Raw genomic sequence first — 19,955 nt, 5'->3', positions numbered from 1 at the left:
AGGGGATCTTTACTGCTTTACTGTTTTTTATAATAATAATAATAATAATAATAATTACTCTCTTTTCCTGATCTGGTATTGCAGGACTATTGGACCCTCAGGTTTTGGTTCCTAGGTCGAGCTGATGGAGTCACTAAAAAGAGGGCCTTCACTGATTACTTTCAGGAATTGATGAACCAAGAAGACTTTCCAAAAAGTATGTTGTTTATATTGTTTTTAAATATATTGACTCCTGAGCCTTATTTCTTATTTTGTTCCAGGGTTCCAGTTCAATATCTTATCTAATTTTGATATCAATGCCTTAATGATTTTTTTCTCTGTATCACGCATAAACCGGGGTTAAATAGACTTTTTTTTTTTCCATGATCCACTTGTAGGTCATTTTTGATATCTAAGTTCATTTTATGAACTAGACCTTCCAGTGGATCATAAAATAAATTCAAATTCTTGGCTATTAGGACGTCAATGATATTGAAGATGTGAATATTCAGATTTCATAAATACTGAATTTGACTCGTATATAATTCCTTTAAATGAATTGAATGAAGGTTCAGTCCTCTTACTAGAAACAGTAGGCACATGTATTTTCTCCAAAATCTTTAAAAAGTAACAAATGGTTGGTTTCCTTGGTACATAAAATGTATTCTGTTCCCTTCTGTTAATTTTATATTCTGTTCAATCAGACATTTTATCAGTATGATATAAATGCGAAAAATCAAAAGAAAATGCAAAATAAATTACAAAATATATGAAAAAAATAGAAGTTCTAGTGGACTGTAATTACTAGTTTAAGCAGCAATAACATGCCAACTCCCAAAAGGGCTCATCGAAAAGAAATAATAAGATGGCCCACCAGAAATCATATGGGTTTTGCAAACGTAACACCATGACCCTATGATGGGTCATGTGGGAATTGATGTGTTCAAGAAATTCTACTATTGGTGCACATTTCAGTATTCTACACATAGGGAAAGTGTTTGTTGTTGGTAATCTCTTGGACCTGAGAAACATGATTCCACAACTTCTTGTTGAAAACCCTGTACAAATGCATTATATTTGTGTTGTACATTAGTTCCCTCCCTCCATCAAATCAACGTTACCTGGACAGGTATATGGTGTACTACACACACACAAACACATACTGCATATATCATCATCATCATCATCGTTTAGCATCCGCTTTCCATGCTAGCATGGGTTGGACGGTTCAACTGGGGTCTGGGAAGCCAGAAGGCTGCACCAGGCCCAGTCTGATCTGGCAATGTTTCTACGGCTGGATGCCCTTCCTAACACCAACCACTCCATGAGTGTACTGGGTGCTTTTTACGTGCCACCTGCACAGGTGCCAGACGAGTCTGGCAAACGGCCACGATCGGATGGTGCTTTACATGTGCCACCGGCAATGGAATCTCCTGTCAAAGATGATGGATGAACATTCAGCTGAATGACCTGCACACACAAGTACATGTACACACACACACAAGAACAACTACATACACACACACAATACTTAAGCACGGTACTACATCAACTAGAAAATATAACTGAAATTTAAACCAGTTTAAGCCTTTTGTTGTGAAATTTGAAAACAGTGGGAATACATTTAGTTAATTTCTTTATACAGAGAGAAATAAATGAGGATTTTTTGACATATTTCATGGCTTGTTGATTACTCAGAAGACAAGTATCCCTAACTCCATCTACCCATAAAGAAAGTATTTAATTCAATCACTGTACCGAGACTAAGTCGCAGGCCATGTTATTATCAGTGACATAAATTAGATAATTGGTATTTATACATAATAGAGTGGAGGCGCAATGGCCCAGTGGTTAGGGCAGTAGTCTCGTGGTCGGAGGATCATGGTTTTGATTCCCAGACTGGGCGTTGTGTGTGTTTATTGAGCGAAAACACCCAAAAGCTCCACGAGGCTCCAGCAGGGGATGGTGGTGATCCCTGCTGTACTCTTTCGCCACAACTTTCTCTCACTCTTTCTTCTGTTGGCCTGCTCGCTTAGCCAGCGGGGTGGCGTCATTTGAAGGCTAAAACAATGCGAAGTGCATTGTAACCAGCGATGTGTAGCAACATCTGATAGCCTGGTCGGTCATGGTGACAGTGACATAATAGAATGTGATTTAAAAATACTGACATAAATAGAAAGTATGTGTATAGTACATGCATAGATAGAGGTGCAGAAATGGCTGTGTGGTAAGTAGCTTGCTTACCAACCACATAGCCCTAGAGATCAGTCCCACTGCATGGCACCTTGGGCAAGTGTCTTCTACTATACCTATTTCTTTACTACCCACAAGGGGCTAAACACAGAGGAGGCAAACAAGGACAGACAAATAGATTAAGTTGATTATATCGACCCCAGTGTGGTACTGGTACTTATTTAATCGACCCCGAAAGGATGAAAGGCAAAGTCGACCAAATCCTTGTGAGTGGATTTGGTTGATGGAAACTGAAAGAAGCCCATAGTATATATACATATGTGTGTGTCTGTGTTTCACGCCCCTACCATTGCTTGACAACTGATGCTGGTGTGTTTATGTCCCCTTAGTGGTTTGGCAAAAGGGACCAATAGGATAAGTACTAGGCTTTTAAGAATTAATCCTCGGGTCGATTTGCTCGACTAAAGGTGGTGCTCCAGCATGACCATAGTCAAATGACTGAAAGAAGTATAAGAATATGTAAATGCACACACACTAACATACATATATGTGTGTGTGTGTGTGTGTATATGTGTATGTGTGTGTGTGTAGTTATATATGTGTGTGTGTGAGTATATATATATATATATATATATATTACGGAGATGTACTTGCATAGCAAGTGACTTGATCTGAGATCGTGTGCTGGAAGGAAAACAATTGCAGTGTGGAAGGTGTTTATAAGCCATTTAAGAACCACACAAAACCGTGTGTTTCTTAAATGGCTTATAAACACCTTCCACGCTGCAATTATATATATATACACACACGTATGTACACTCACACACACACACACACATAAGTTTCATAGTCATGCCCATTGTCAGTGTCTTGTAAATGACAACCATGCTGGTGGCACGTATAATGCACCCACTACAACCTCGGAGTGGTTGGCATTAGGAAAGTCATCCTACCATAGAAACCTAACCAAAATCAGACTGAGACCTTTTTGTGGCTGTCAGTATGTATGTATGATTTGTTTGTTGTAAGAGTGTTTTTTTTTATATTTATGAAAAATATTTTCCCAGATCTAAACTTTATTTCGTTGGAGAAGATATTATCTATATTTTGTTATTTACTCTCAACCCATATATTAAGCACATTGGTATTAGTTCGAGCCTATTGAAAGCAAGTCTTGGAAGGGGTTTCATGGGAGTTACGTAGAATGAATTTTATTTTCTGTTCTACGTTCATCTCCCTGACACTAGATGTAAAGAAGAATAATCCGAAGTTAGGTAAAGTGAGAAAAACCTGAAATTATGTAAAGGGAGATAATCTGAAGTTATGTAAAGGGAAATAATCTGAAATTATGTAAAGGGAAATAATCTGAAGTTATGTAAAGGGAAATAATCTGAAGTATTGTAAGTGGTAATAAGCCGAAGCTGTGTAATACCCTTACACACTAACTTGAAGTGTTGTCAAGGGAAATAATCCGGAGTTGTGTAAGGGGAAATAACCCAACATACTACGTTGAAAAATTTATGGAACGAATTTCAGTACTTGCATTTCGTTTATTTTTATACTGAAAATAAATATCCATGATCAATATTTTTTTTCGTGTTTCCTTGCCTAACTAGTACAGTAACAGCCGTGAGCAAAAATCCGCCAAAATTTCCACACTATATCATTGGTTCTCAACCGGCGCCCTTATGGCCCCTGAGGTCCACATAACATTCTTGGGGATCCGTGTTAATGAAATAATAAATTGAGGATCCATAATATTATTTTAAGGTTACCTGAAAAAAGATTTGCTTTAGATGTATGTATTGGTATTTATTACCAGATACAGTTAAGTTTCTTTCTCTAAAATTTTACTTAATTCAAACTACACAAGGTGATGTGTGAAAAACAAAATAGGTATTTTGAAAGAAGTTGCTGTAAAAGTAGTTTGTAGACATCAAAGGGCTATGGGGGTGCACCAGAATAAAATGATAATCAAAGGGATCCATAGATAAAAAAAAATTGGTAGAGAACCATTGCTGCAAACGATTGAACGACTTGCTCGATTTAGCAGCCAAATTTCGCTGAGGTCACATTCGACAATCAGTTCAAGAAGACAAGCCATCTTGGCTCATGCAAAACTAAATATACAGCAACCGGTGGTCATGTTTGGTACGTTTCTAATCATGAGATTGCTCAATAAATTCTGAGCAGGGCTACATCAATACTAACAACAAATTTTGTACTTTCTAGAAATGAAGGTTTAGTCCTCTTACTAGAAACAATAGGCACATCTATTTTCTCCAAAATCTTTAAAAAGTAACAAATGGTTGGTTTCCTTGGTACATAAAATGTATTCTGTTCCCTTCTGTGATGATGGTGATCTACGTGTCAACTGAAAGTTACGTGAAGCAGAAGAGGACGGCATTAACTTCACGAATAATATCTCTCTGAAGTTGTCTGTGTATGGCAGGTTTGGTAGCCTTCAACTAACACTATCTCCTCAGAGACCCTGCGGTGCAAGTTAACCAAAATTGAGAGAGTATGATAGAAGAAGGCTTGCTCTTCCATCCGCAGAAGAAAAAATTTAAATCGGACCATGTTAACACCAAAAATTATTTACATCAATAAGGTGCTTTTTTTCTATAAAAACCCTTAGTTTTTACGATTTTTTTACTGCTGTGTCGTCATTTTTCGGTGTATTTCAACCAGAAAAATGTTCACTAAAAGAGAATAACCAGCTACATAATGCAAAATTTTTACTTTTCAAAAATTCCAATTCTAAAGATTCAAAAAGAAAACAAGCCTGAGCAACGCCGGGCTATACTGCTAGTTTTAAATATTTTTAACGTAAAATATTTTAGTGACTCCCTCAGCAGGTAAGGGAAGCAACTCTTATTGTTTGGTATGATTACGCCACAGTGAAGGGTAAACTTTACTTTATGTGCTGTACTAGTGATAGTGTAAAGGAGGCGCAATGGCCCAGTGGTTAGGGCAGCGGACTCGCGGTCGTAGGATCGCGGTTTCGATTCCCAGACCGGGCGTTGTGAGTGTTTATTGAGCGAAATCACCTAAAAGCTCCACGAGGCTCCGGCAGGGATGGTGGTGATCCCTGCTGTACTTTTTCACCACAACTTTCTCACACTCTTACTTCCTGTTTCTGTTGTACCTGTATTTCAAAGGGCTGGCCTTGTCACTCTCTGTGTCACGCTGAATATCCCCGAGAACTACGTTAAGGGTACACGTGTCTGTGGAGTACTCAGCCACTTACATGTTAATTTCACGAGCAGGCTGTTGATCGGATTAACCGGAACCCTCGTCGTCGTAACCGACGGAGTGCTTCCAAGATAGTGTAAAACTACTGTGTAGCCGAAGTACAATGTACTAAATGAGTAGAAATAAACAAAATGTGTTAAAAACATTCTGTGCTGTAGAGTGACCTAGTCCATCCATGTGCATCATGTTTATCTGGTCTATGGAATTTTTTTTTTATATGACGTGTAAGAGTAGGCTTACTAGCTGTTAGATTAACCATCATGCTTTGCAAATAGAAAAGCACATTGTGTCTCGTACTCCACGATTCCCACATTAGAATTTAGTGTCACCAATTTTGAGTGTATGTGCGAATTGTGTATGTGAGAGAGAGACAGAAGATGGATAGATGGATAAATAAAAAAGAAAGATAGATGAATGGATAGACAGATAAGTGTGTGTGTGTGTGGTGAGTGTGGTTATTTGTATGCATGTTCATATGTGTTCATATGTACGTGTGTGCGTGCATGTGAGTGTGTGTGTACAGGAAGACTTCAAAAAGAGTTAGTTAAGCAACATTAAGGAATGAACAGAGGTGATGGTCAAAGATATGATATTTGCTGCTGACTGGAAGAAGAAATATAGCAAGTATGATACAGATCATGTTTGTTGCTGTGTTCCTATGGTCTCATTGAATATGGGATTCGATTTATTGAATTTATGCATATTAAGTCATCATCATCATCATCATCATTTAATGTCCGTTTTCCATACTAGCATGGGTTGGACAATTCGACCGGGGTCTGGGAAGCGAGGAGGCTGCACCAGTGTTTCTACAGCTGGATGCCCTTCCTAACGCTAACCACTCTATGAGTGTAGTGGGTGCTTTTACGTGCCACCTGCACAGGTGCCAAGCGAGGCTGGCAACATCCACGATCGGTTGTTGCTTTTTACATGCCACGGCATGGAAGCCAGTCAAGGTACCGCTGGCATCAGCCACATTCGGATGGTGCTTTTTATGTGCCACCGGCACAGGTATCACAACTACAATTTCCATTTGATATTTTGATGTTGATGTACTTGACTCAATAGGTCTCCTCAAGCACAGCAGGTCGCCCTTTATTTATCTGGTCATTTGTTTATTCTTATTTTATGACAGATTACATTGGTTTCGTTAAGAGAGCTTTGGTTCTGCTGAAGAAGTATTCACTTATCAAAAGAGTCGAACTTTTGGTGGAAAAACCTGAGGATCCTGATGACACTAGCACACCAATTAGTAAGTTTAATTTGATTTACATTGGAATTTTTATGCTTTCAGTGTTTTATGTATTTAATTATTCACGAGCTTTCTTTTGTCTTTGATAGACATTAGACTACAAAAGGAGATTTCTTCTTTCTTTATGCCTTTAACCCTCCAACGCGGAGTATAGGCCACTTATAGTTGAATTCTATGTCGCATAATTTTTCGCTTCTGTACTTATACTCTGCCATGAATGTCCCCCTTTCTCTAGTTCCTTTTGTGTTGATCTCCGCCACGAGTTCTTGGGCCTACCTCTCCTTCTATATCCATCCGGATTCCACTGTAAAGCACTTTTCGCTACATTTGGTGTGTCTTTTCTAATTGTGCTACCAATCCACTTCCACTTTTTCTTAAATATTTGCTCCCCAATCGAAACTTGATTTGTTTTTTCCATAGCTTCATATTGCTTATGTGTTCGGGCCATCTAATTTTAAGTATACTACACAAGCATCTGTTGATGAATGATTGTATTTGCTTATATGACTTAACTGTTGTTCGCCATGTCTCAGCCCCATACAATAACACTGCTAAAAATACAAAATATAAAATAAATACAAAAGGAGATTAATGATATATAAAAAAAAGAAACATCAGTTTTATCATTACTGTTTCCTATAAAGTACCTCAAATCTTTTAGGATTTTCAGATATTCTCATAGTTAGGTAAATGGCCCCAATGCTGACATTAAAGTCAGAAAAGCACAAATGTATCACAAACTTAAGAGAATGCCCAAGGGGAAGGAAAATCAAACTGTTCCTTACCACTGTTGAGTCAGTGTTCTTGCATGGCAGAAAACATAGACAATTGCCACATAAGCAAAGAAGAGTTTGGCTGGTTTCTACACAGTTTGGCTGGAAACAGAAACACAGAAACACATGACCATTGAGCATCTATATGAAAACTTTCCAAAAGTGACCAACAAGATCGGAGAACGAAGTCTCTGCATATCAGATCATTGTGTGTGGCACCAAGAAGAAGCATAAAAACTTGTGCTCTAAGACCCACAGTATATCACTGGTATGCATAGGAGACATTGTTTGATGTTTGTTGACAACTTGAAGGAGGACACAAGATTGGATTCTATCCGTGAAATGAAGAGGTGTTGATGGATTGGGCTGCTTGGTGAAATGTTTTTGTCTTTGAGGATTTGGTAGTTTCCCAGCCAGATTAAAATTTATTCCTTATAACATCATATTGTAATTTTGAGGAAGGCTTACATATTTGTGTCTCTTATTTGTTTTGCCTCATAGACAAGCAAAACAGTTCCACCTTTTTTTTTTTTCTTGCCTGAGTAGTTTCTTTATGGAATTGGCAGCCAGCTTTAAGAACTGTATAAAACTTATGTTCTGATAAGCAAAACAATGAAAACATCACTTAATGAAATCTGCTGTTGATAGGTGAATCTCCCATAAATCGCTTTCTACTACCTTCAAAAATAGAAAGATTTCTTGAATAATGTAGTTCTGGTTATGCAATGTCATGCAGAAATGTCTCTGTACAAAGATCTGCTTCATCTAGGCGGGCCTGGTTTAAAATTGTATCAATAAGAACAAGATTTCATTTCATCTAACCCTAACCAATATTAGCATAGAAAATAACAATAAATATAGAAAAAAAAAACATATAGAAAATATACAGAAATATAGTAAAAACTGTGGAAAAGAAAAGGAAAATGTTTTATAAAATGTACTTTTAACTAAATTTATTCACTGAAACTAAATTCTTAAAAGACAATCTATTGTTTATTGTAGGTCAGTCATCCAGTTGTTGTAGTAGTAGTTAATTTAATTTTTTTGTCTATTTTTGTTTGTTGTATATACATACACACACACATACATATATATATATATATATGAGAGGGTGCAAAAAAGTTCCTGGCTTTGGGTAAAAGAAAATACAGGAGGATCAGTTAATTATGATTTCATTCAACATCTTCCCCTCTCAGATTCACACACTTAATGCAGGGGTCCTTCACATTCTGTAAGCCCTGTAAAAGAACTCGGATGGTTGGGTCTCAACCCAGGCCTTTCATGATACCTGTAAAGCCAGGAACTTTTCAGCACCCACTTGTGTGTGTGTGTGTGTGTGCATGCATATATATATATATATATACACACACTCACAATGGCGAAAATAAATTTGAAACGTTTATATTAATTTAGCATCAGAATTCTTCAAGTTGTATAAAAATAGTTATTGTCTGCATCATTCATAAGAGAAATAAATTCTGCATAAAGTGTAAAAGATAGAAATAATTTGTATGGTGTTAGTAACAAAATATTTTGTAAGAAATAGAACTTTTATCATCGGTCTTAAATTTATTTTTGCCAGTGTATATATATATATATATATATATACACTTTATTTTAAGCAGCAGAAAATTCAACAAAATCTGTTACTCTGAGTTTCCCGTTGCCGTTCGTCGGACAGTTTTTGCTAGAATCAAAAACTGTCCGATGAACGGCAACGAGAAACTCAGAGTAACAGATTTTGTTGAATTTTCTGCTGCTTAAAATAAAGCATATTACTCTACCACTGGTATTTGAGTACTCTTTTTTCCACCTTGTTTCACATTTATGTGTTTACTCCGGTATATATATATATGACTTGCTAGGGTACCCCCACACCACTCCTTAATTCTACTACTGCCTGCTACTAGCCATTGTCCACCATACACACACACACACACACTTGTCATCTCGTACACCTTTTTTACCATTCCTTCTTTGATATAACTCTCTTGTTTTTAAAAATATTTTCCTCCTTTTTTACCACTTCCGTCTTTTAGTATGTGACCTCATGAATACCACCGGCGATCTTTTATCCTCTGTCCTCCCGTCTCGGGATCTTTCCTTCTCCTATGTTTCCGATGAAGAGCTCCGCTCAAAACATCAAACCCTCCTTCTTCCCTTCTTTCCTGAGCATCCAATAATACTTTATTTATTCCACATCCTTGCGTTGTTGTCTTTTTGTTTTCTTGTTTGGATTAACTTTATATATATATATATATATATATATGTCTTAGACTCAATAAATTTATATGTACATTTCTCCTTTTTTAAATAACATTTTATCATTTTCATTCAATTATTTTATTACAGAAAGTTTTATAACAGTTATCACTCCCGACTCATACAACTATCAACTTGTTCCTGAAGTTCCTGTTAACAACAAATCCTTCCTGACATTCCAACTGAAAGCGGCCGGCGATGCACACATTGCGCTCTCGGCCATGTACAGTGAGCTGCAAAGCAAAACCCATGAAATCGTCATCGGTGAGAACAACAAACGTTCACTGATTAGAGAGGGATCATTGGGTTCAATCCGGGCTGAATCAATGACGATGAACATCTTGAGCAGCAAAGAGTTTCGATACTTCTGGGTGAGCTGGTTGAACCATCACATTGAGGTGGGTCGAGGCAAGAAACACGGCCAAGGAAGATTCCTTCATTGGCATGTCCCACCAAATAAGCAGTTCAATATAAACTGTCTTGCCGTCTCTACTGGAAAAGCTTCAAAGGGAAGATGGGAGTTTGTGGAACTGCTTGGTGAGTTATTGTTGATTATTTGTATTTGTTTGTATTTTTATTTTTATATATAAATTCCCTGTTTTACCATTTATTTGAATGTTTCTTCGTTTGTTTCTCTAAGCCATGCAACCTCCTCCATAGCAAGGCACCTGTGCTTGTCCCTCTTATTATACTTCAGTCTTTCAACTTCTAGCATAAAGCTATCTCCTCCTCCTCCTCTCAAATACTCTCTGCTCTTCTTAGTCATGGAGGTTTTTCAGCCTCTCCTTTTTCTTCTCTCTTTTTCTTTTTCCTTTCTGTCTTGCAAATTGCTTGGCAACCTCACTAGTGCTGGTGTCACTTTAAACAGCAGCCAACCCACACAGTAAAGTAGTTAGTATTAGGAAGGGCATCTAGCCATAGAAATTGTTCTAAGGCTGATATTGAAACTCAAAACAGCCCTGTAGCTTGCTTGACCCTGTCAAACCATCCGACCAATGACAGCATGGAAAACTGTCATTAAATGACGATGACGATGATGACAACGATAACGATGACAATGATGATGATAATGAAGGTGACGATGATTATAATGATGATGATGATTATAATGATGACGATGATTATAATGATGATGATGATTATAACAATGACTATAATGATGACAATGATTATAATGATGATGATGATGATGATAATGAAAATGATGATGGCAACAATTATGATAATGACAAAGATGATGCTGATGATAATGATGACAATTATGATAACGATGATGACAATGCTGATGATGGCAATGATGATCACGAAGATGATGATTATGACAATGATGACGATAATGATGATGATGATGATGATGGCGACAATGATGACGATGACAATGCTGATGACTATTATGATGATGGCAATGATGACAACGATGATGATGATGGCAATGATGACAATGACAATGATGACGACAGCAATGATGATGATGTATCAGTGTGAACACAATGTATCAAGGCTGGACCATGGAAAATGGATGTTGAGTAATGATGATAATGACGATAAAAGAAGAAAAAAATCATAGAAGGGATACTCTGCCAAAATATATAACTGATCAATTGCAGTACTATGGCCCCTATGGTTAACCACCTTTAGGATGGGGTTTGTAAAACATATATTTCTTTATTGCCCACAAGGGGCTAAACACAGACAAATGGATTAAGTCGATTACATTGACCCCAGTGCACAACTGGTACTTATTTAATCGACCCTGAAAGAATGAATATCAGTCGACCTTGGTGGAATTTGAACTCAGAACATAGTGGCAGACAAATACCTATTTCTTTATTACCCACAAGGGGCTAAACACAGAGCAGACAAACAAGGACAGACATAGGTATTAAGTCGATTACATCGACCCCAGTGCGTAACTGGTACTTAATTTATCGACCCCGAAAGGATGAAAAGCAAAGTCGACCTCGGCGGAATTTGAACTCACAACGTAACGCAGACAAAATATCACTAAGCATTTCATCCGGCATGCAAACAATTCTGCCAGCTTGCTGCCTTAAAGCATAGGCTGGTTTGTGCAATATTGGGGGTCTATGAATGAGTTTTCAATCAGCTATCTTTAATGCTTGTAGAATTATCTGTTAAATCACCATTCCAGTTAGAACCAATAATATAATTGCTGGTTTCAAGATGAGACGATTGGTTGATGTTGTGTTGCCAGGCACATTGATGTTATCATCATGCCTGTTGTTAGCTTTATTGCTGTGTATGTAAGTATGTGTATGTGTGTGCTTGGTTGTATGGTTATGAAGTTTGCTTCACAGCCATGTATGGCATCTTTGGGCAAATGTTTTTTTTTTACTATAGCTTTGAGTTGACCAATGCCTTGTGAGTGGAACAGTAGTTGGAGATTGTGAGGAAGCCCATGTATACATGTGTGTGTGTGTGTGTATTGATTTCATTAACAGGAGTGAAATTCTTTCCATTCTTGGGTAAACAAAAGCCCCAGAATTTCATTGGCTTTAATAGTTTTGATGTGTGAGAAACTGTGGAATTAAAGCATAAAAGTTGGTGGCAGGAAGAATATCAGGCCATAGAATATCTGCCTCAGTAAATTTCATCTACCTCATATCAGTATATATGTATCTTGTATTTTAGGTGTGTGAGGGTACAAGGCTCTGTGGTTAGAGCATTGGGCTCACAGTCATGAGGTAGTGAGTTCAAATCCCAGACTAGGCTCTGTGTTTTGTTCTTGAGCAAAACACTTTATTTCACGTTGCTCCAGTTCACTCAGTTGTAGAAAAAAGATACAACATTATTGGTGCCAAGCCGTATCAGCTTTTGCCTTTCCCTGGGATAACGTTAGTGGCATGGAGAGGGGAAGCCGGTATGCATAGATGACAGCTGGTCTTCCATAAGCAACCTTGCCTGGACTTGTTCCGTGGAGGGAAACTTTCTAAGTGCAAGCATGGTTATGTGATTAAATAGTTCACTTTGCAAGCACATGATTTCAGATGCAGTTCAACTGTATGATGCCTTGGGTTAGTGTCTTCTACTATAGCTCCAGGGTAACTAATGGCTTGTGAGTAAATTGGTAGACAAAAAATGGATGGAAGCTTGTCATATATATATACATATATATATTATATATATATATATATATATTATATATATATATATATATATATCTGAGTTTGTATGATTGTATGTAGATGAATATATTAATCAATGAAATTCCAACTTGGTCGGATTTTCATGTTTCAGTATTTACAATTTTTACAATTTTACAATATTGAAATAAACTAGTACTTTCATGTAATATGCAATCTTCAGGTTTATGTTGTGACAGTTGTCAATTGTGGAACATGGCTGTCACTACATAAACCTGATGATTGTGTAATGCATGAAAGTACTGGTTTATTTCAATATTGTAAAAACTTGCAAATAATAAAACGTGAAAATCAGATTAAGTTGGAATTTCATTGATTAGGCTGTGTGGTAAGTAGCTTGCTTACCAACCAAAGCCTTGTGAATGGATTTGGTAGATGGAAACTGAAAGAAGCCCATTGTATATATATATATATATATAAAGAAGCCCATTGTGTATATATATATATATATATATATATATATAATATATATATATATACATGCATACATATATGTATGTATCTGTGTGTATATGTTTGTGTGTCTGTGTTTGTTCCCCCAACATCACTTGACAACCGATAACGATGGTGGTGTGTTTACGTCCCCGTAACTTAGTGGTTCAGCAAAAGAGACTGATAGAATAGGTACTAGGCTTCTAAAGAATAAGTCCTGGGGTCAATTTGCTCAACTAAAGGGTGGTGCTCCAGCATGGCCACAGTCAAATGACTGAAACAAGTAAAAGTATATATATATATATATATCATCGTTTAATGTCTGCTTTCCATGCTGGCATGGATTGGATGGTTTAACTGAGGATTGGCAAGCCTAGAGGCAGCACCAGGCTCTATTCTGATTTGGCAAGGTTTCTATAGCTGGATGCCCTTCCTAATGCCCACCACCCCGAGAGTATAGTGGGTGCTTTCTACATGACACCGGCATGCGAGTCATTCAGAGGGCACCGGCATCGACCACGCTTAAATGGTGCTTTTTTATGTGCTACAGGTACAGGAGGTGCTAGTCAGGCAGCACTGGCATCAACTACACTCAAATGATGCTTCCCAAACTAGACAACCAGTGTTTGTTTGTTTATGTCCCCCTTAATACAGTGGTTCAGCAAAAGTGACCAATAGAGTAAGTACCACACTTAAAAAATAGCCTTGGGATCGATCTGCTTGACTAAAATCTTCCTAGGCATTACTCCAACATGGCCACTGAATGACTGAAACAAATAAAAGAACAAAATAAAGAGTTCTCTAATTCTGTAATTAATCTTTAGACCCTTCCCTCTTTAGATAGCTTTATCCTTATTTCTGTTTGTTTTGTTTTGTTTTGTTTGATCTTATATATTACTTCTTTACTGTTTGTTAATTATTAATAGAGAGGCTGGTTTGTCTTTCACACAGTTTCCTTTCTTTTTTTTCTTTGTTTGTCTTTCTCTCCTCCTCCTCTTTCACCTGGAAAAGTGCATGAGGTTGAGTAATTGAAAAAATGAAAAAAAAAAAAAAAAAACCCCACCAGTATGGGGGGTGGGGAAAAATAAAGAAAAGCAAGAATGAAAATTGGGAGAAGGGTGAGAATGTAAAAACAAAAATGAATGCTATTACACTTCGTTACATGGTTCCAATTCAAATGACGACTGTGTACATAATAAATATAATTATGAATGTAATTTGCTTGCATTTGTAATTGCATTATGTTTGCATCAGAAATTACCGTTCCATTTATGAAAATTTGAGACAACAGCATTTGAAATTTTTCAGAAAATGAAACCATGTTATAGTACTAAAGCTTTCATTATTGAATACACCCTACTCTATTTTATTTAACTCATGTAATATAAATATAAAAAAAGAAAAAAGAAAAAAGAAAGAAAAAACGTGTGTGTGTTAGTAATGAATAAGTTCATTGTGACTAATGAGTTTTTTTTAAGCTTTCATTTTTTACTAACGACTAACAATTTCAAAATAATTTCAGTAGAAACTGATAAGGATCCTTTTAACTGATGGAGTGTAAAATATTATCAAATACATCAAGCCTGTTCTTTTTTTTAATATAATGCTCACAACATAATTGTACCTAAATTGCTTGAGATCAATTTCTAATTGAACGAGAGAAGCAACATTTATATTACTTGTGGAAAATGTTGTTTTGGCCAGTGTAATTTAATGGAGATATACGTGGCGTATATGAATTCCATTTTGCCGTTTGCTTTAAACTGAGAATGTCAGATGATAAATCAAAGTTTTGCAGCAATATTGTAAATAAAATATCAAAAATACAATTTAAATAATGAAAGGAAACTAATTTAAATGAGCACAAATAATTTCAACAACAACAACAACAATAATAATAATAATAATAATAATGATGATGAGGATAATAACAAAATTAAACACTTTGGTACCTTGAAGAGTTAACAGCAACTAGTAGTAAAAAATTATTTTTGGCGCCTTTTAAAATTTACCATTTTATTCAGAGTGGGTTCTTCATTCAAAGTAAAAGGACAGTTAAAAAAAAGAAAACACACTGGTTAGATATATGCGTGGTTAGGAAGCTTGTTTCCCAGCTACATGGTTTCAGGTTCAGTCCCACTGTGTGGCACTTTGGGCAAGTGTCTTCTGGTATGGTCCCGGGCCAACCGAAACTTTGTGATTGAATTTGGTAGGCGGAACTTAACTGCCATGTGTGTATATGTGTGTGTAGGTGCTTGTGCCTCTCCAAGAGAGAGAGAGGGGGATATATATATATTTCTTTTACTACCCACAAGGGGCTAAACACAGAGGGGGACAAACAAGGACAGACAAACGGATTAAGTCAATTATATCAACCCCAGTGCGTAACTGGTACTTATTTAATCGACCCCGAAAGGATGAAAGGCAAAGTCGACCTCGGCGGAATTTGAACTCAGAACGTAACGGCAGACGAAATACTGCCAAGCATTTCACCAGGTGTGCTAACGTTTCTGCCAGCTCGCCTATATATATATATACACACACACACACACACACATATATATATACATACATATATATGGTATCTGTACACGCATGCATGCATGCATAAATACGTACATGATGGGTTTTTTCCAGTTTCCATCGACCAAATCCACTTTGGATGACCTAGGGCTATAGCAGGAAATGCTTTCCCAAAGTGCCACCTTAGAACTGAACCTGGAGCCTCATAATAAGGAAGCAAACTTCTTAACCATATAGCCATGCCTGTGTCTATATAGTCCATATCTGACCCTTAGTTACATTTAGTTATGATTGAATTTTACCTTTATGATATTATATCGTGCCTGGCTGTTTATATTAATTTTTTCTACGTGCTTTAGCATTCCACTAAATCATCCATTGATTTCTATGGCAAATACATATATGCTGACTGGCAAAATTAGCTGACACCAGCTGATTTGGTGGCTCTCACTGATGAAATGTATGGAAATATGGCAAACTAGACGTTTAGTCAGATTCTCGATTTGGTCATGGGGTAGTTCCTTCCTCTATCAGCATATGTGTATACATTTGCACTCTTCCTACAGTGCAAAGAGTATATTACTCCTATTTCTAGCAATGTCGGTGTCTCAGCATTCTTAGTCACATTTAGTGATGATTGAATTTTTCCTTTATGGGACACATACGCACACACAAAGTATATTTATATGAATACATATCTTTTACACACAATACATATCACTTTTACACACAGTCACACACGCAGGAGTGGCTGTGTGGTAAGTAGCTTGCTAATCAACCACATGGTTCCGGGTTCAGTCCCACTGCGTGGCATCTTGGGCAAGTGTCTTCTACCATAGCCCCGGGCCGACCAATGCCTTGTGAGTGGATTTGGTAGACGGAAACTGAAAGAAGCCTGTCGTATATATGTGTATGTATATATATATATATATATATATATATGTGTGTGTGTGTGTGTGTTTGTCCCCCTAGCATTGCTTCACAACCGATGCTGGTGTGTTTACGTCCCCGTCACTTAGCGGTTCGGTAAAAGAGACCGATAGAATAAGTACTGGGCTTACAAAGAATAAGTCCCGGGGTCGATTTGCTCGACTAAAGGCGGTGCTCCAGCATGGCCACAGTCAAATGACTGAAACAAGTAAAAGAGTATGTATGTGCATATAGACATATGTACATGCATGGGGCACTCCGTCAGTTATGATGATGAGGATTCCAGCTGATAGGATCAACGGAACAGCCTGCTCATGAAATTAACATGCAAGTGGCTGAGCACTCCACAGACACATGTACTCTTAGCATAGTTCTCAGGGAGATTCAGTGTGACACAGAGTGTGACAAGGCTGGCCCTTTGAAATACAGGTACAACTCATTTTTGTCAGCTGAGTGGACTGGAGCAACGTGAAATAAAGTGTCTGGCTCAAGGACACAATGCATTGCTGGGAATTGAACTCACAACCTTATGATCATGAGCTGAATGCCCTAACCACTTAGCCACACACCTTCCTATGTACATACTCTTTTACTCTTTTACTTGTTTCAGTCATTTGACTGCGGCCATGCTGGAGCATCACCTTTAATCGAGCAACTCGACTCCAGGACTTATTCTTTGTAAGCCCAGTACTTATTCTATCAGTCTCTTTTGCCGAACCGCTAAGTGACGGGGATGTAAACACACCAACATCGGTTGTCAAGCAATGCTAGGGGGACAAACACAGACACAAACATACATACACCTATATATATACACATATACGACGGGCTTCTTTCAGTTTCCGTCTACCAAATCTACTCACAAGGCATTGGTCGGCCCGGGGCTATAGTAGAAGACACTTGCCCAAGATGCCACGCAGTGGGACTGAACCCGGAACCATGTGGTTGGTAAACAAGCTACTTACCACACAGCCACTCAAAAAAGATATATATACTTATAAAATGGTAAATCCAACTAAATCATTGAGGCTCTGTTAATAAAATTAAGTCATTCGCATATTGCTGAAGCAAGAAAGCAAGAATTTCCGATCATTTTTTATTTCTTAGCTTCTTATATGACACAATACCACACCTGACTACATCAGTTAGACTGTCCTGAAATGCATGATATCACAAGAATCATACCAACTTTACTTACATTCATTCTAAAGAAATTGAGTGGTCTTAAATGTAAGGGAGACAACTCTAAGCCTTCTTATATCAATCATTTTTATTCTGTGACAGAATCATTACAGAATTGGGTTATTGACTTTAAAATTTTTCAACAGGATGCTAAATGCTAATTCTCTCCCCTGTTAGGGTTTATTTTAACCCTTTTCAGGCACATGGCGTTTTGATATGTGTAACCAAAAAGACCAAAATTGTTTTTTGTAATGAGATACATCTACTGAAAGACGATCTCTGATTGGCTATTACACTTCAAAACTAACCGTTCACAACAGTTGTTCCATCAGGCCAATGGATCTGTCTCAAAGTCCTTTCAGCTTGGGCCAATCAATTGGCCTGGGTGTCACAAGAGGGCTAAGCTGTTATAAATAATTTTCGAAATAAGTGACAATTTTTTTGGCAATTCATCCTTTTGTTTCCATTTTCCACTATTGATTTAATCTATAAAGAACTGCTTAAAAAATATGAAATGTAGCTTATATAGATAGGGTATCATACACACACACACACACACACATTGTTAAATTGTGTCATAAATTATATATCATATAATAGTCTAGAATATTGAAAGTGATATAAGATATTTTAACTTATATGGCCTTTTTTCAATTAGATGCTTACGTTGATCCAAGTGGTAAGTTGTAATTCCGTTTATTTTCACCATGTGTGTATCAACTTAGTTTGCATGAATCGCTTTCAATTTTGTGTCACTCATTATTATTATTATTATTATTATTATTATTACTATTATTTCTTCTACGGTTCGAAGTGTGTTCTATGTGCATGTACTGAAGTTCTTTTCTTTTTCTTTTTCTTTCATTCTCTTATTTTCTTAGTTAAAATATGATGAATGTGCTTTTGTGTCTATGTACGCTGGTTCTGTCTTCAAATTTATGTATGTGTATCGCTCCTTATGTAAACTCCTCATTTCATTTCATTGTCGTATGTATGTACATCCGAGGGGGTTGCTGAAAAGTTCCTGGGCTTTATGGTTTCTCAAAAGGCCTTGTTGTAGGGCCCAACCTTCTGAGTTTTTTTACGCTTAAGAAAAATTGAAGGACCGCTGCAATAAGTGTGTGAAACTGAGAGGGGAATATCTTTATATATAAAAGTAAGGTTGTGTGCTGTCTGTCTCCTACGATTTAGATTCCTAACTACTCCCACATTTTGTGGTGCAGTTTAACCAAAACCGGGTATCTTATAGTCGTGATTCATATCGAGCCCTTCTGGGTATTAGCGCGCGTCTACGATGAGTCTAAGGATTTAAAAAAAAATTACCATCATTTTTTCCCATTTTAATGCATTTTTTCGCTATTATATAAGGGAAGTAACTCTCTAAAAATGTCTACGATGAGTCAACGATTTAAAAAAAAATTACCATCATTTTTTTTCCCTTTTTAATGCATTTTTTTGCTATTTTTTGGCTATAACTCTCTAAAAATGCTTATATAGTTATTTCCCTTACAAACCCGAGCAACGCCGGGCGATACTGCTAGTGTTGAATAAAATCATAATTAGCCGATCTTCCTGTATTTTCATTTACCCCAAACCAGAATCTTTTCAGCATCTCCTCATATTTGTACAATCATCTTTGATATATATCTGTCTTTTCCATGCTGGCCTGAATTTCACTGGTCTCACAATGTCTGACTACTTGTTATGGTCATTATCTTCTGGCTTGATGGCTTCCTATCCCCAGAGTATGTGTCATGTGCCTGCATGTGTGCATGCATGCATGCATGTATGTCTGTGCCTGTGTTTTAAAAAAAAAATTGTTTTTGGATCTTTTCCTTTTGAACGGCAGATGTCAACAAAATTTCTAGTTAACTAAACACTTTTAAACTTCGTATACTGGTAGAATGTGTTTATAAAACATCATTTTCTCTTGGTTTTATTGAGAAAATTCTATAGTTTGTAAGATATTTCGTCTGAAAATCCGAGCATTTCGGCAATTTTAACCAATCG

General features: G+C 37.0%; 1 protein-coding gene across 1 annotated transcript; it reads left to right on the top strand.

Moving 5' to 3' along the window:
• Nucleotides 1-67: 67 nt before the first annotated feature.
• Nucleotides 68-18,724, top strand: LOC115230310 (C3 and PZP-like alpha-2-macroglobulin domain-containing protein 8). Its single transcript, XM_029800515.2, has 4 exons — nt 68-196; nt 6,563-6,679; nt 9,805-10,251; nt 18,604-18,724. The coding sequence occupies exons 1-4, from the start codon at nt 172-174 to the stop codon at nt 18,633-18,635; spliced, it is 621 nt and encodes a 206-aa protein (XP_029656375.2). The 5' UTR covers nt 68-171; the 3' UTR covers nt 18,636-18,724.
• The last annotated feature ends 1,231 nt before the right edge of the window (nt 18,725-19,955 follow it).

Source organism: Octopus sinensis, unplaced genomic scaffold, assembly GCF_006345805.1.
Source record: "Octopus sinensis unplaced genomic scaffold, ASM634580v1 Contig15273, whole genome shotgun sequence".
Lineage (NCBI taxonomy): Eukaryota > Metazoa > Mollusca > Cephalopoda > Octopoda > Octopodidae > Octopus > Octopus sinensis.
This window is presented reverse-complemented; position numbering and strand designations above follow the sequence as displayed.

What these genes read in the sequence shown, in the direction of transcription:
- LOC115230310 (XM_029800515.2), top strand. Translation starts at nt 172, where the DNA reads ATGAACCAAGAAGACTTTCCAAAAA. An exon ending in TGACACTAGCACACCAATTA is followed by an intron (nt 6,680 to 9,804) that starts GTAAGTTTAATT and finishes ATTTTATTACAG; the next exon opens with AAAGTTTTATAACAGTTATC. An exon ending in GGAGTTTGTGGAACTGCTTG is followed by an intron (nt 10,252 to 18,603) that starts GTGAGTTATTGT and finishes TTTTTCAATTAG; the next exon opens with ATGCTTACGTTGATCCAAGT.